This window comes from Aedes aegypti, unplaced genomic scaffold (assembly GCF_002204515.2).
Source record: "Aedes aegypti strain LVP_AGWG unplaced genomic scaffold, AaegL5.0 Primary Assembly AGWG_AaegL5_hic_scaff_1610_PBJ_arrow, whole genome shotgun sequence".
In the NCBI taxonomy this organism is placed as follows: Eukaryota; Metazoa; Arthropoda; class Insecta; order Diptera; family Culicidae; genus Aedes; species Aedes aegypti.
In genome coordinates, this window is record NW_018735065.1 from 67979 (window position 1) to 83803 (window position 15825).

The following is a 15825-nucleotide window of genomic DNA, read 5'->3' on the forward strand; positions in this document are numbered from 1 at the left end:
ACGCGCCCCCAAGGTGGTCGATTGAGGAATTTTCCCACATGGTCGACAGGATGATAGCCGAACTAGCTAATCGGCAGCCAGTAGTGATAGCTGGCGACTTTAATGCATGGGCAGTGGAGTGGGGTAGCCGCTGCACCAATCAAAGAGGCCAACTATTGCTGGAATCCCTGGCCGCTTTAAATGTAGAGCTGGCAAATGTGGGTACAGTGAGTACCTTCCGCAGAAATGGTGCAGAATCGATTATCGACGTGACGTTTTGTAGTCCTAACCTTTTAGGTACCATGAACTGGCGCGTTGATGACGGTTATACTCATAGCGATCATCAATCGATTCGCTATAGTATAATACCAGGCGGGCGGAAGGCAGCGCGATGTAACTCGACCCAAGCCCGAGGATGGAAAACAGCGCGCTTCGACGGCGAAGTATTCACTGAAGCCCTGAGGCGCGAACGGAACACTCTGGACCTAAACGGTGAAGAGCTAGTTGCTGTGATATCACGAGCGTGTGATGCTTCCATGCCGAGAAAAGCCCCTCCTAGAGAGAAAAGGCCGCCGGTGTATTGGTGGTGCGAATCAATTGCAAATCTTCGAGCAATCTGCCTTCGGGCTAGACGAAGAATGCAACGCGCACGCACAGAAGCACAAAACGAGGAACGCGGTGCAGCATTCAGAGAGGCAAAGTTGGCTCTCAAAAAGGAAATCAAGAGTCGGAAACGGGCATGCTTTGAAAGCCTATGCGAGAGTGCCAATTCTAGTCCATGGGGTGACGCCTACAGAGTGGTAATGGCTAAGACCAAAGGAGCCATAGCGCCCCAAGAGAAATCGCCCGAGTTGCTGCGATCGATAATCGATGTACTTTTCCCGCACCATCCCATAAGCCCATGGCCCCCAGCGCCGTATGCGGCAGATGAAGAAGAAGAAGTGGCGAGAGTGACGAACGAAGAGCTGGCAGAAGTCGTGAAATCATTCGCGTCAAACAAGGCACCGGGACCCGATGGTATCCCGAATGTTGCCTTAAAAGCGGCAGTGAACACGGATCCGGACATGTTCAGAACCACGATGCAACGCTGCATTGATCAAGGAATCTTCCCGGATGTATGGAAGCGACAGAAATTGGTGCTACTACCAAAGGCGGGGAAACCACCAGGTGACCCGTCGGCGTATAGACCTATCTGTCTACTAGATACGACGGAGAAGTTATTGGAGAGGTTGATTCTCAACAGACTAGTACCGTATACGGAGAGTGTGGACGGCCTGTCCAACAACCAGTTTGGATTCAGAAAAGGTAAATCTACTCTGGACGCCATCCAGTCGGTCGTTCAAACAGCTGAGGTGGCAATCGAGCATAAAAGGAGCGGCATCCGTTACTGCGCGGTTGTCACTCTGGATGTGAAGAATGCGTTCAACAGCGCAAGCTGGGAAGCAATAGCACACGCGCTTCACCGCCTCAAGGTACCGGTGCAGTTGTGTAAGCTTCTAGAAAGCTATTTTGATGGTAGGATTCTACTGTATGACACAGAGGAGGGGCAGAAAAGCGTTCGAATTACCGCGGGAGTACCTCAAGGTTCAATCCTGGGCCCGCTATTATGGAATGCGATGTACGATGACTTACTGAGGCTGCCCCTTCCGACGGGTGTTAAGATTGTTGGCTTCGCCGACGATATCACCCTAGTGGTCTATGGTGAATCGATGGAGGAAGTAGAATTGACAGCAGCGCACTCTATTTCCCTGGTTGAGGAATGGATGAAGTCTAGGAAACTAGGACTGGCCCGTCACAAGACTGAGGTGGTGGTGGTCAACAACCGCAAGTCCGAGCAACGGGCGCTTATCTCGGTAGGTGATTGCACCATAGAGTCCAAGCGATCCCTTAGGCATCTTGGGGTAATGATCGATGACAAGCTGAGCTTCGCTAGCCACGTTGAATATGCCTGTAAAAGGGCATCTACGGCTATAGCGGCGCTTTCGAGGATGATGTCTAACAGCTCTGCTGTAATTGCCAGCAAACGCAAGCTGCTGGCAAGCGTGGCGCTATCCATACTAAGGTATGGAGGACCAATCTGGTCAAAAGCGCTTAGAACGAACAGAAACCTAAAGCGGTTGGAAAGCACGTACAGGATAATGTGCTTAAGAGTAGCAAGTGCATACCGGACGGTATCTAAAGAGGCCGTGTGCATCATAGCCGGGATGACGCCCATCGGGCTCATCATCAAGGAAGATGTTCAATGCTTCAACCAAAGGGGTACCAGAGGAGTCCGCGACACGTGTAAAGAGGAAACGCTCAGAAGCTGGCAGCAGGAATGGGATAACTCCACTAAGGGTAGATGGACCCATCGACTAATACCAAATGTGTCAGATTGGTATGGTAGAAGCCATGGGGAAGTGAACTTCCACCTGACGCAGTTTCTGTCAGGACATTGTTGCTATAGACAGTACCTGCATAGGTTCGGGCACTCAGAATCTCCTGCGTGCCCCAATTGTGCTGGTGTAGAGGAAACAGCGGAGCATGTCGTGTTCGATTGCCCCCGTTTCATTGTTGTGAGAGGTCGCATGCTCACTACATGCGGAGGGGACACGTCCCCCGACAATATTATAGAGAGAATGTGTGCGGATGCCGAGTGCTGGAATGCAGTAACTACGGCTGTCACTCACATTATGTTAGAATTGCAGCGTCTATGGCGCGCCGACCAAGAGTTGGCTGCAGAGGATTAGCCCTGCCGAGGCTGGTCCCTTGTAACATTGTTTAAGTCGGCTAGGAGAAGCAGTTTGCCTAGGCTACTTCTGCTACACGTGTTGTGCTATATGCACTGGTCCCTTCCCGAAGAAATACCGTAAGGTGGTTCCGGGGAGATGAGGGTCTGAGTCCAAGGGTCATGTCGAAGCACTGTTCACCACTTGAGCAATTCTAAATGAATTGCTCAAGCACAGTGCATAGGCTGGTTTTAGCGGGTCGTCGTTGGTGCGTCATCCCCGCATTCCCTGAGTTATCTTCTCAGGGGATCTGTTTGCAGATTTCCCCCTTGTAAAAAACAAAAAAAAAAAAGGGCTGGTAGCAGTCAGACAGTGAAATAATAGTGACTTTAGTGACCAAAACGATCAAAAAAGTGACTAAATAGTGACTGTGGTACTTGTGCACTTGACAGATTGAATGACAATCATCATTTTTGTATAGCATGGCCTACTCAGCTATATACATAACTACCACATCTCCTTTTCTATAACAAGAGATGATCTTGTATGGCATTGATTATTTTTTCAGCGATTTTCAACGTCGTTCCTGCGTATAATCATTCAGATCAATCCTGTGTTTGATCTCTTTTATGCACGTTAAGATGAATATTTGCCACTTTTATTGAGCACGTAGGTCTCTTTTTTTATGAATTTTTCACTTAAACATTTACTCATCTTTTTCCTTCAATGGGAAATTTATGTACCATAGAAACACGAATTTATATCCGGTTTTGACATGTGTATTCTTTTCTACCTCTTTGATGGTGCGGTCAAATTTTCAAATTTTCTTCTACGTTCCTTTAGTCCATTTTTTCCTTTTCCTGATGGATTTTCATCCGTCCTTTAGGCATTTCCCTCCATTGAGGCGAGATATGCTTGCCTTCTCCGGTAGGATTTTCATCTTCCGTTAAGGCGTTTCCCTTCATTGAGGCGAAACATTCTTGCCTCCTCCGGATGGATTTTCATCCACCGTTAAGGCGTCTCCCTCCTTTGAAGGGAGTCTTTCTTGCCTTCTCCGGGTGCATTTGCATCCACCGCTAAGGCATCTCCCTCAATTGAGGCGAGACTTTTCTTTTTCCCTCGAGTCTGATCTGATGAGATTCTATCTTTCGGAAAATCAGACGTTTATAGTTACCCTTTATAGATGCCTTGAGATCTATTCTGATCCAACTTCCGACTGGTTTATCCGTTGTTCTTGGGTTCTTGCTCATCGCCAATGTGGTACTTGTGCACTTGACAGATTGAATGATAATCATCATTTTTGTATAGCATGGCCTACTCAGCTATAACATAACTACCACAGTGACCAAAAAGTGACCTAAAAGTGACTTGAAAACTACAAGTATAAGTCACAAAAATGACTTGAAATGGAAATACGTTCTATGTGTAAATTAACCTTCTCTCTGTGCGAAAAAAGCTACGTTGTTTGTGTTTTGGGATCCCCAGAATGTTCAACAAAGCAAACATATAGTGTATAGCCTTTAGACTAATGAGCAACTTTGCCAAAGACATTAATATTACAAATCATCAGAATTGAGAACCATCGTATGATCTATAGAACGTCATAGTCGCTTAGGGGAATCAGAAAACCATGTTTTTTAGCTAGCGCCATCATGTGGTCTCAACAAATCTGGTGAATAAATCGAGGGAAAAATTTTGGTTGTTGACGAAACTGCTAATCTGTGGCAGAATTTCTGTTAAATTAAACCGTTTCTTGCAAATAAACAATAACTTCAGAACACAATTGATTATTGACGAATACGAGACAAACCGAATAAGATGACTGTTATTGAAAATAATCATATTACTCAGTGACGACTCGCAACTTCACGTTTTATCTGATCTACGACCCTGAAATGACTAATTTTGCTTACTTAGATTATATAGCAAACAGTAAACGATAGAAATCGCTGAAATTTATAAACAGGTAGATTTGACGTTAGGGAATGGTCACTGATATCACTATTAATAATTAACTATCGTCAAACAATGTACAAACACTCATTAAAGAAACGTGTTTTTTTCTACATAAATAGTTTTCGATTACTTTTTCAAATCGACGTAAGTAACTTCCATACGGTTTTGACAAAATTAATTCAGAAGAATCACAACCTGTCTTCTAAAACTGTTTTAAAATGAATCACCTTTTTAACATTTTTTCGACGTGTACATTGCTTAAATTTTGCATACAATTAGCTCGCGTTCAAAAACTATGGAGTTCCTATTATTTCACACATTAACTCTATGACAAAATGATAAGCCGTTTTATTCAGTTACTTGCGACGTTTTTCTACCAGTGTGAAATCGACTCAAGTAGTGTTTTGTTTTGATTCGTGGTTAAGTCACTTTGTCTCTCCATACAGCGGGGCGGCGAAAGTAGTGGTTAGGTTGCGAAAGTTGAAAATACTTTCGTCGTTTTGTTAATCCGAAAATTAAAAATCGAATTGTTTCAGAGCGAAACGTGTAGAATTTCGTCTACGAAACACGTAGGATCGATAAAGTAAGTTTGTATACTTTTTTGACTTGAGTCTATATGAATAAGTTTTCGAGAGTTGATGAAAGTCTTGTAATAAAACACGTTCAAGGGTTAATCAATTGTTTATTTGTTGGAATTTCTAATGTAATTTCTGAACCAATTCTTTGATTTTTTTTTTCATTCCTAGCCGTCTCTGGCTTTTCTTCCGGAGGAGTTTTGATGATGTTATTTGAGAAAGCGGGTTCAAGATTTCTTCTATACAGGGTGTCCGCAAATTATCCGAACAGCAAAATATAGGGAAAGATGATCTCGCATTGAAAACAATGAAGAATTAATGTCCATGTACCTTTCATAATACATCTATGCGCTTACACAACATACAACTTTAAATAATTTTGAATTGATTGCTTGTTACTGAGATAATCAAATTTATTTTTTTCGGAGACGTTTTTCCTGAGCTTCGCTAGTCATACTGGAGATGTGTTATCCCTAAAATCTAAAAGCGATAAATCCAAATGTCCAATTATTATTTGAAGTAACCTACAGTTTAGTGGCTTCAAGTTAGACTGGAAATAGAAAACACAGCGGAACAAAAATTACATTTTTGCGTGTCTCAAGGATCAAATCATGTGTCTCTAGTAGATTTGGGGCTGCTGAATCTAATGCCGTTCTCAGAAATGTTCCAGCACGTCACAATTTTTAGCTACAGGTCGCCAAAGTTGCATAAAACATTGGTTTCATTGATGTTCACATAAAATTTAAACAATTTTATGCAATCATGCAAAATAAGACTATAACTTTCATTTCATATTTAATTTGGTTGAAATTACACGGTTAAAGTTAGATTACATCGATTTTTTCAACATGCTTATAGTCTCCATACAAAGTTCTTCGTTTCTCTTATATGGAAAAATACAATACTTTTCTATCCCAACAGAAAATAACTTTTGAGCATCGGAATTCTGATGAACTTTGTAGATTAGAATTGTTATACACATGATGTTTGAGTTCTGAGGCAAATTAAGTAAATAAATTGCCATACAAGCTGGCAAACTTGCATGCAAGTTGGCTGAAATAGTCAAATTTAGCATTTTCAACTGCCAACATCTCAAAAACTAGACGTGCTAGGATATTTCTGAAAATGGTAATGGATTCAGCAACCCTTAATTAAGTAAATAGCGGTATTTTGGTGCTTGAGACAAAACCGTGTTCCGCAGTGAAATCATACGGTTCAAATCCAGTGAGTTCTACAGACATTTCTCTTCCGTCATGAAGCTCGAAAAACAGCTCCGTTTGAGATACCTCAACATATTTGGCTCGGTTTTACAAATATTTGAAATCAGAAATGTGTCAAACCTACTTTTTAAGAATATAATAAGCCAATGGTTAAAACCATGCAAGAATATTGAATTTAATATGCCTGGTTGTATAGAGCCATGTCTTCAAAGTTTGTACGGATAATTTGCGGACACCCTGTAGCTGTAGATTACTCACAACAGATATTGGTCCTGGTTTTTGCCAAAATTTAATAAAATATTTCGGACAAAAATATCTTCCCAAAGATGCTTTCTAAGTTTTGCCAGAATCTTCTCTAAAAATTATTATAGGAAATGTTGACATTTTTCATAGGAAAGTCTTTATTTTTCTTGAATCAATAATCTTCTTTCTGTTTGATTTTGAAAAGCTATTAAAGCCTAACTTGTCATTGGCATCAGATCAAGAAAAAAGTGACTTTAGTGACCATTTTCCTGAAAAAAGTGACTTTAGTGACTTTTTGATGGAAATAGTGACTTTTTAGTAACCAGGTCGAAAAAAGTGACCAAGTCACTAAAAAGTGACTTGCTACCAGCCCTGTTCATACAAACTTCAAGCTTGTTTAACCCCCTCTTAAAGTTGAAGCATTCTGCTCATCTTTTCACAGTAGCTTCTGGGGGTCCAAGTGAACATGAAGTAGCTGGATTTAAGGTTTAAATATCTCAACTTTTTGCTTCAAAATACGCTTTTAAGGCAAGATGGACCAACCCATGGTCTAAGCCTGAGCAACAGACAAAAAAAAACGCTTTTAAGCCATTCCAGAATTTTTCAAGAGTGAAGAGTCGGCTTCTATTCTTGGCACTTTTGATTCACTTCGGCAGTTTTTTTTTTTCTGAAAGCTACAGAGCCCATATTTGGCCACATTATTCGTTATATAAATAAAACATTCCAAAATTAATCATAGAAGTACCTAAGTAGTTCTGCACCCTATAAATTTTGAGATCAAAACAACCGATCGCGTTGAATATCTGATTAGTAACTCGTTGGTTCGATCGATTGATTTTCATTTTATACCACTGTTTTGTTTTCTAAATTTGTGTTATTGAAAATATTGAGATGGTTTTAATTCATCTTTGACGTATTCGACGATATGGTGGATCTCGAAATTTGTATTAGGATTTTCTAATTGCAAGGTCCAAAACTCTGTCCGGGATAATTAACCCATACATTTTTTTAGGACAGTTTTAGCTAAAAAAAATCGGGTTCTCTGGAATTAGATGGATGAAAAACAACTCTTAAAGACGGATTCCATGTCAAATCGGTCAGTCACAGAACTCGACCATCTTCAATTTGGATTAAATTTTGCACATATTTTTGGTATGGTAGAATAAGTGTTTTCCATAGAAAAAAATGATCATTTAGACTCAAGTGTAACTTTCGAAAATGGCCTATAAATTATTGCATGCAACCTATTTGAAAAATTCTAACTCCGAAACTGTGGATTTTAGAGAAAAATGTTATATGAAGAAGTTGTAGTGAACCGTTTGGACTATAAGAATACACTGAAAAAATATGTTATTTATTTTCATAGAAAAATCAAACATAAAACTTGAATTTTAAATTACACAAAAACCCCATTTTTAATATTTTTTTAAATTTTCACCATAGAATCTTGATAGTAAAAAGATGTTTGGGACAAAGTTTCATGATGGAGGAATTTTTAATAAAACAATTTTTCTAAGAACAACTTTTGGTCGACTTTCAAAATTTTGATTTTTTGTCAAAATAAATACGTTCTGATGATACAGTAAGCATCTTGAAATGATTCTAAGCCATAATGATTATATGAATAATTTCTCAAGAAGAAGCCATTTTCGAATTATATCGAGTTTAACGCAAAAAATATTGTTTAAATATTAAAATAGGCCATTTTCATAAATACTTGTTTTAAATTATGAATCGTGGTTTACGGCTAACCAGCCGAGTGGAAGTTTAACAACTACCGAAAAGCTAAACATTACATATAATTTGCAATTGGATTAGATGGACAAATTGATGTGAAGATTTGCGAAAAAGTTACACATCTTCTCAGTGAGAATCTAACTCACGACTCCCCGATCTCTAGTTGGGGCGCGTTACCACTACGCCATGAGAGGACTCAGAAACCTCAGCCAACGCAGTTGCTGGCTAGTGTAGTGTGCTATTCCTATACTTAAAAAAACAATGCGCTCTCGGGCTAGGCATTGGATATATATATAGAAAGCGTTGTGTTTGGATGGGCATCTAATTCATCCGAAAGAGGTGCACTTAGGCGGCATCCACAAATTACGTAACGCTTTAGGGAGAGGGGGAGTAGGCTTAAGCGTTACGGCTCATACAAAATTTTTAAAAAATTCATACAAAAAGCGTTACGGACGGGAGGGGGACGGGGTCAGAAATTTCCAATTTAAGCGTTACGTAATAAATGGACGCTGCCTTAGCGAAAAAGGACCACGTGATTATTCAGCTGAAATCGAATTCAGGTTAACTTCTGCGTTCATGAGTCCTCTCATGGCGTAGTGGTAACGCGCCCCAACTAGAGATCGGGGAGTCGTGAGTTCGATTCTCACTGAGAAGACGTGTAACTTTTTCGCAAATCTTCACATAAATTTGTCCATCTAATCCAATTGCAAATTATATGTAATGTTTAGCTTTGCGGTAGTAATTTTCATAAGTTATACGCGTTTCTCCATTAATGATAACACGTTTTCGTGAGTAAAGACCATATTTCTTTCCACTTACTTATTATCCTTGATGATGAGAAAAAATCTTATAGTCCAAACGATTCACTACAACTTCTTCATAGAACATTTTTCTTTAAAATCAACAGTTTCGGAGTTAGAATTTTTCAAATAAGTTGCATGTAAAAATTTATAGGCCATTTTCAAAAGTTACACTTGAGTCAAAATGATCATTTTTTCTATGGAAAACACTTATTCTACCATACCAAAAACATGTGCAAAATTTAATCCAAATCGAAGACTATCGAGCACGATCTTTTTTTTTTCGACTCATTCTGGATGAAATTCGAACTTGTAGAAATCCCCCTCACTTTCAGAATGTAAAAGTTTTATAGGGATACTTACTCTCGTCCAAAAGACTCTGATAATAATAAACGAAATTTTGATAATGTGATACAAAATTAAGAATATTTCACAAGATTTATCAATATTTTGAATATTTCCGAGTGTACTGAACTTGTGGTTAGTCCATTTAAAAACATTGATGAAAGCTTGAGAATGAAATATAGGGTAACCAATATATTTTGGACCCCTATATATTTTGGACCCCCTGGGCCATTTTCCTGCAAATTTCCCAGTTTAAATCGAAAGACCAACTCAATTCGCATGTCATTTGGAAAGATAGGACTATTCCGCACTTGCATCAACCGTTTTTACGTAGAAAATGTGTTTATTTTATCAGAAATAAATTAAATTGTATCGGTTTATCCATGCAACCGTTACAACATGTTACACACAGAAATTGAAGCCGTCAGAAATTTGTAAAATGTAAACAAAAACTTTTTTCAAATTTTGGAACTTAAACGGTAGAATTCCTTCGGTTTTCCATTGCCAATCGATTGATTAGACTATGGGCAAGAATATTATACAACCAGTGTCGTGGACTTTGTCACCAAACGATAAAAATATCGGGGGTCCAAAATATATATTTTATGGGTCCAACATGTATTGGTGTGTCCAAAATAATGAGAAACAGTGCTTCAAAATTCAATTATTTTCGACGTTTTTTGGATCCTAGATGACCGTAAGGGCATTTTTATCTCTTAGAGGGAGTTTTTCTCTACATTTTGACATGTTCTTTGACCTGATTATGCTGGGAAATTGATTAATTGAAACAAAAAGCTAAAATCACTTCCTTAGGGGGTCCAAAATACGACCGTTACCCTATCGGTCTTGTTTTGGTAATTCAAGGGTTCGCGGTACAAAGTCCTTGTTACTGGCAACAGTTTCTGAAGTTGAATCTATTTTAATGCAATTTTAGAGATAATTTTCCGTTCTACAGTTGAACAGAAGTCTACCGCAGCTGTCACTTTACTGATTTTCACAAAGCATCATAGATCGGCTGCGATGATACCTTGGAAACCACGCTAATGACTGTTGTTTTCTTTTGTTCTTCAATGCTTTGGACTCTACTAGCATATTTTGATTAGACGGCTTCCTTCAATGATACAACGATTTTCAAGCCTGCGGTAGAACTTTGACAGCTGCGTTAGAACTTGGCGGCTACCGCAGAATGGAAAATTTTCAAAAGAACCGTAAAACACTTGAACTACACTTGAAGCCAGGATAACAGTCATGAGTATTAACTCAACAAGCACTATTAAGTACTGGTAATTCAAGGACTCACGTGAATTCTAATTACTAAACAAGTTTTCTAGCTTGATTCGGTTTTGCTGCTAGTACAAAGCCCCTTTTTAGTATTTTTCTGGGACTAAACTAAAAGCGAAACAAGGATGGGACTAGAGTTCCGTTGCTTGGTCAAATATTAGTAGTACCGATTTGTTTCCTCAGATTAATTAAATTGATTATGTTTGCTAAGGGGCGCGCCTTCGCTGAGATGTAAGTCTCTATGAAGGGTGTAAATAGCGGGACCTTTTCATCATATTGGATTTTTATCAATCTCTGAGAAATCAAAACAAGAACTGTACATAAATCGATGCTTCATTACCTATCCATGGAAATTGAGTAATGCGACATGCACTATACACTAAGGATAGAGTAAAGTGGGGCAAAAGTTCGAGTGGGGTAAGAGTTTCTTTTTAAGATTTCTAGCTCAATTCAAAACAAATCTTATAAATGTCATGGTGATTCGAATGCTATTCAAGCAAGAGACTTTCACTCCAAATATCATAAAAATTGATTGAGATATGGAAAAGTTATGGCTATTTGTTGTTTTTCGACGTGAATATTGTAATTTTTGGTCAAACTTTCGTTGCATGGAACCAATTGAAGATAAAATCTTTTTCAATATTTTATGTAAGGGCGTTCCGAGGCCTAACATAAGGTTGCTTTGTGGTGTATTAGTTTTTGCATAAATGCTTGAAAACAATTTTTGGCCCATAGTGGGGCAAAAGTTCGAATCAGCGGGGCAAAAGTTCGACCCATGTATAAAATCACGGAAAAATTTGCAAATTGCCTAAAATCCACATGTTATCTTCAAATTTAGTTAAATTTGTCTGATCGTGTGAAAACTGTCACCAAAATTTTACATTTCCACTTAGTTTTACAAAAACCTGCTATTATTGAGTATATTACAATCAACCCGGTTTTGGGCAATTTTTTGATGAAAATTTAGTGTGTATTATTCGTTGAACTTAAGTTTACGGCTGGTGTAAAATATGCCTGTCATAAAAGGATCGATATTTTGTGTTTTAGCCAGCGAACTTTTGCCCCACACTAGAATCGAACTCTTGCCCCACCGGTGGGGCAAAAGTTCGAATAAGACAATCAATTTTGAAATTGTTATAACTAAAAATGGGTAAATATTTTGACACAAGTTTGTTCAGCAAAATTATAGCCAATATGTTGCTGGTTCACTGTATGGTATTTGTTTTGTTTTAACTGCTATTGTTTTCCTGGAAACTTTGATTATACCACTAAGGTCGAACTTTTGCCCCACCTTACTCTACGGGTAATGTCACAATAGATCTAAATAATGGTCGCAGTGGCGCATCCAGATAGAGAAAAAAAAACCAATTGTGTAGATTTCAAGCCAAGAATTTTGCAATATTTGAGGAAAAATCAAATATAGTTTCGTTGTAACAGATCAAGCTCAAAATAAAAAATCTTGCTCAATTAAAATGCAAATATCAAATGCGGGAACACCGCGGTAAGATTTTTCACAAGAAATGCGATGTCGAAAATAGATTTTTTGCAATTTCTCATCGTAATAGGCTACTTTTCATCATGTCAATCTGTCATGAAACGGCCTACTTTCCTGCACTGAAGTATGCAGTGCGGGAATAGTCATTACGCAACTGAAACCAGTGCTGTAATGATTCATTACGCAAAGCTTCCTCATTACGCAACTGTTTTGAGAGCTTTGTTTTCCAACCTACCGAACACTCATAGAATTCCAAGAGATTAATAACCGAAATCCCATTCCCACCCGAATTATAGAGTTCTTACCAGATTTATAATATTTCCACAATACTCCTAGAATGGTTTTTAAAATTCCAGAATTATCATAACAAATCTACAATGCCAATCGAAATCCCAAAGTTCTTACAGGAATTCCAAAGGAAATCTGAGAATACGGGATGTCATTGACTACAAATTCAGAATTACTTCACAAATATCTGAATTCCCATCGACATCCCGAAATTCCTAGAAAACAGTATAATTATCGTAGCATTCACTACCCAAAATATAGTAAACCCAACGAATACATTTTATTCATACCTCTTTCTTAGATGCCCATCCAAACACAACGCATAATAACAATCGTGAAAGGTGATTATAAAATGAAGCCAAACTTTGATTTTTCAAGTGCACAAGACTGGAGAATCTGATAACAGTTCGCGTTAAAAATCAATCAAATTACTGGCTTGATGGTGGGATAAATTTTCAACGCGGAGCGCTGTTTGGTTCTCAAGTCTTGTGCTCTTGAAAATGTTATGTGTGGCTTCGTTCTAAGTTTACCTATTTTGAACATAAGCATAAAAAAGTATCACATAACCAGTTAGATTAACAAGATAGGTGACTAACCCACTTGGGGGCTTCCTTAGCCGAGTGGTTAGAGTCCGCGGCTACAAAGCAAAGCCATGCTGAAGGTGTCTGGGTTCAATTCCCGGTCGGTCCCCAGGATCTTTTCGTAATGGAAATTTCCTAGACTTCCCTGGGCATAGAGTATAATTGTACCTGCCCGCGATATACGAATGCAAAAATGGCAACTTTGGCAAAGAAAGCACTCAGTTAATAACTGTGGAAGTGCTCATAAGAACACTAAGCTGAGAAGCAGGCTCTGTCCCAGTGAGGACGTTAATGCCAAGAAGAAGAAGAAGAAGAAGTGACTAACCCATGATCCACTTTTTTGGTACATATATTTTTGTGGTCCCGAATGATAATTAAATTATATTGAACGATGAAAAACTTTTCGGTAGATTTGTCTACAAGAAAAACTAAAAAAAAAAATAAGTAGCAAATCAATAACAAGTTGAGATATATTACAGTCAACTCTCCATAAATCGATGTTGAAGGGACCATCGAGTTAGGGAGGTATAGAGTGCAATTGCGATCGAGGTAGCCATGAAAACCAACTTTTACTATGGTTCTCTAACTCGATATCGAAATACGAAATATCGAGTAAGGGCTAGTTTACTGTTGCTCAGATTAGTATGTGATTTATATAAGTTTGCTATTTTCTTCTGATCAGAATTTGTCTTGAAACAAAATGATAAAAAAGTATTTCAAACTGTTTTTAATAATTTTAATGAAAACTTGAGAGGCGCTCCTTATTACATCAAGATTCTCTTGACTCCATCACCCTTCAAGTCCGGGCCTCTTTTACAAGCGCTGACTAGAACATAAAGAAAGCGATTACACTCAATGGGGTTGTTTCTGCGAGCTTCCGGAACGATTAGATGGGACTTCCAAATCGATAGCGAGTCTTTGTTTCGCAGTCAACAACAGTTTATTGACAACAGACGGTTTTGTTGACTCTCTCGTTAGACAAGGTGAAGATCGTCATACCTGCTCTTGTTGAAGAAGTATCCAACTACGCAGAGGAATAGTAACACCTCCACGATGCCGATCATTTTGAAACTTTGTACTCGGCGTCTTCTCGTGTAGAATCAATGAAAACACCTGTTCACACACAATCCAGAGATATCAAGCGTCGGCTTTTTTCTTCGGTACAATCATACCCTTCTTCAGCGGAAGATTTTCCCGACGACGACGACGTCGATCAACGCAAGAGAGCTTTTCTGAATTCACCACACTCACTTCGCTGTTCACCACAGCCAATTTTCTTCACACACCAGCCGAGGTCTTCTCTCGTCAATGCAATTGGGGGTACCCTTCGTGTCGTACCCAAATCATTCATGCGCGAAACCGAAAGGGAAATTCGACGCCACACACTTGCACCGGAAACCTTCGCTTTGAACGGGGTGTGGGGTTGCTTGACCCCTTTTTATTTTCGGATCCCCCGAGTCTGCGACCCAGCAGATATAGATGATCACGCCACCGCCGCCGAATGACGATCACTTTTGGCACCGGTTCAAAATTTCACCACTGACTGACCGATCGTCCGGACCGAAGTACCGAAGCGCGCCTTATCACCGACCTATGAACAACTTTGCACGACAAACTGACCAAGGGCCAAGAATCAATCCACTTCCGATCCGAACATGGCGACCCGCGAAATGCGACTGAAAATCTGCGATGAGCAGCGCCAATGTTTTGTTGCCTTGAGTAAATCGCACGGGTTGAAAGTGTGAGTAAAGAACGCTACTACATACTACTCGCCGTCGAGAATACTTTGGTTCGTCGCGTACCTTTAAGTATACAGCCAAACGGGCGAGCTGAGTAGGACTGATAAGTACACAGAAGTATACTAAAGGCTGAATAGGAGTAAATCGGAACGCCCTTCGTGCGTCGCTAATACGTCTCTGGAGTGGGACAGATGCTACCCGTGGTCAGTAGCATCCGCAATGTGTAACTACTAAAAAACGATAACGGCGCCGGCTGTGTCCGAATGCAGGTCAATTTGGGAATGGAAGGGATTTTGGGGATTGTTTTAAGGAAACCGATGAATCCTCTGTACTTAACTAAGAAACCACTGTTAGATTGGATATGGGACTGCCTTTATTTAAAGAATCCTTAGGAATTCAGTAATATTTTTGGGTTTCGGTAAAAAAAATTAATGATTCCATTAAGATTGTTTTTTTTTTTGTAATTTCTGGGATTTCAATGAATATATTGATATTCCAGAAAAAAAGAGAAGGCGGTGCGCGAAAATGGACGGACGTGTAAAATTTTGCTGCTGTCAATTCGTCTCGAGAAAGTTTGATTTTTTGGGTTTTTCTTGGACAAAAAAGTATATTTTATTTTGTTTAGAAGTTCGTTTGAAGTGTTCAGTGCAGTGCAGAGAGAAAATTAATTAGACTAGTGTCGATATATATCATTGATATTTGAACCGAGAGGGTACTAAGGGTTCATTCACAAATTTAATAACGCCAAAAATGATCATTTTTGGATCCCCACCAACCCCGCACGTAACACATTTTATATGAATACATTTCGATTTTCATAAGCGCTGTACACACTTAAAATAAATCGCAGTATCCTGTGAAATAAATCACCGAATTCG

The 15825-nt window shown here is 39.2% G+C and overlaps 1 protein-coding gene across 4 annotated transcripts in view; it reads right to left on the reverse strand.

Annotated features, from left to right (window-relative positions):
* Positions 1-15825, reverse strand: part of LOC5568724 (glycerol-3-phosphate acyltransferase 1, mitochondrial) — a 117495-nt gene that overhangs the window by 50188 nt on the left and 51482 nt on the right. For 2 of the 4 annotated variants that reach the window (XM_021856380.1, XM_001658057.2), the window contains exon 1: positions 14208-14902. The exons of the other annotated variants lie outside the window; for them this stretch is intronic. In XM_021856380.1, coding sequence (XP_021712072.1) covers positions 14208-14272 — 65 coding nt within the window. In that variant the 5' untranslated portion in view covers positions 14273-14902. Of the gene's footprint in view, positions 1-14207; positions 14903-15825 lie in introns of those variants that run through there. 4 annotated transcript variants of the gene reach the window in all.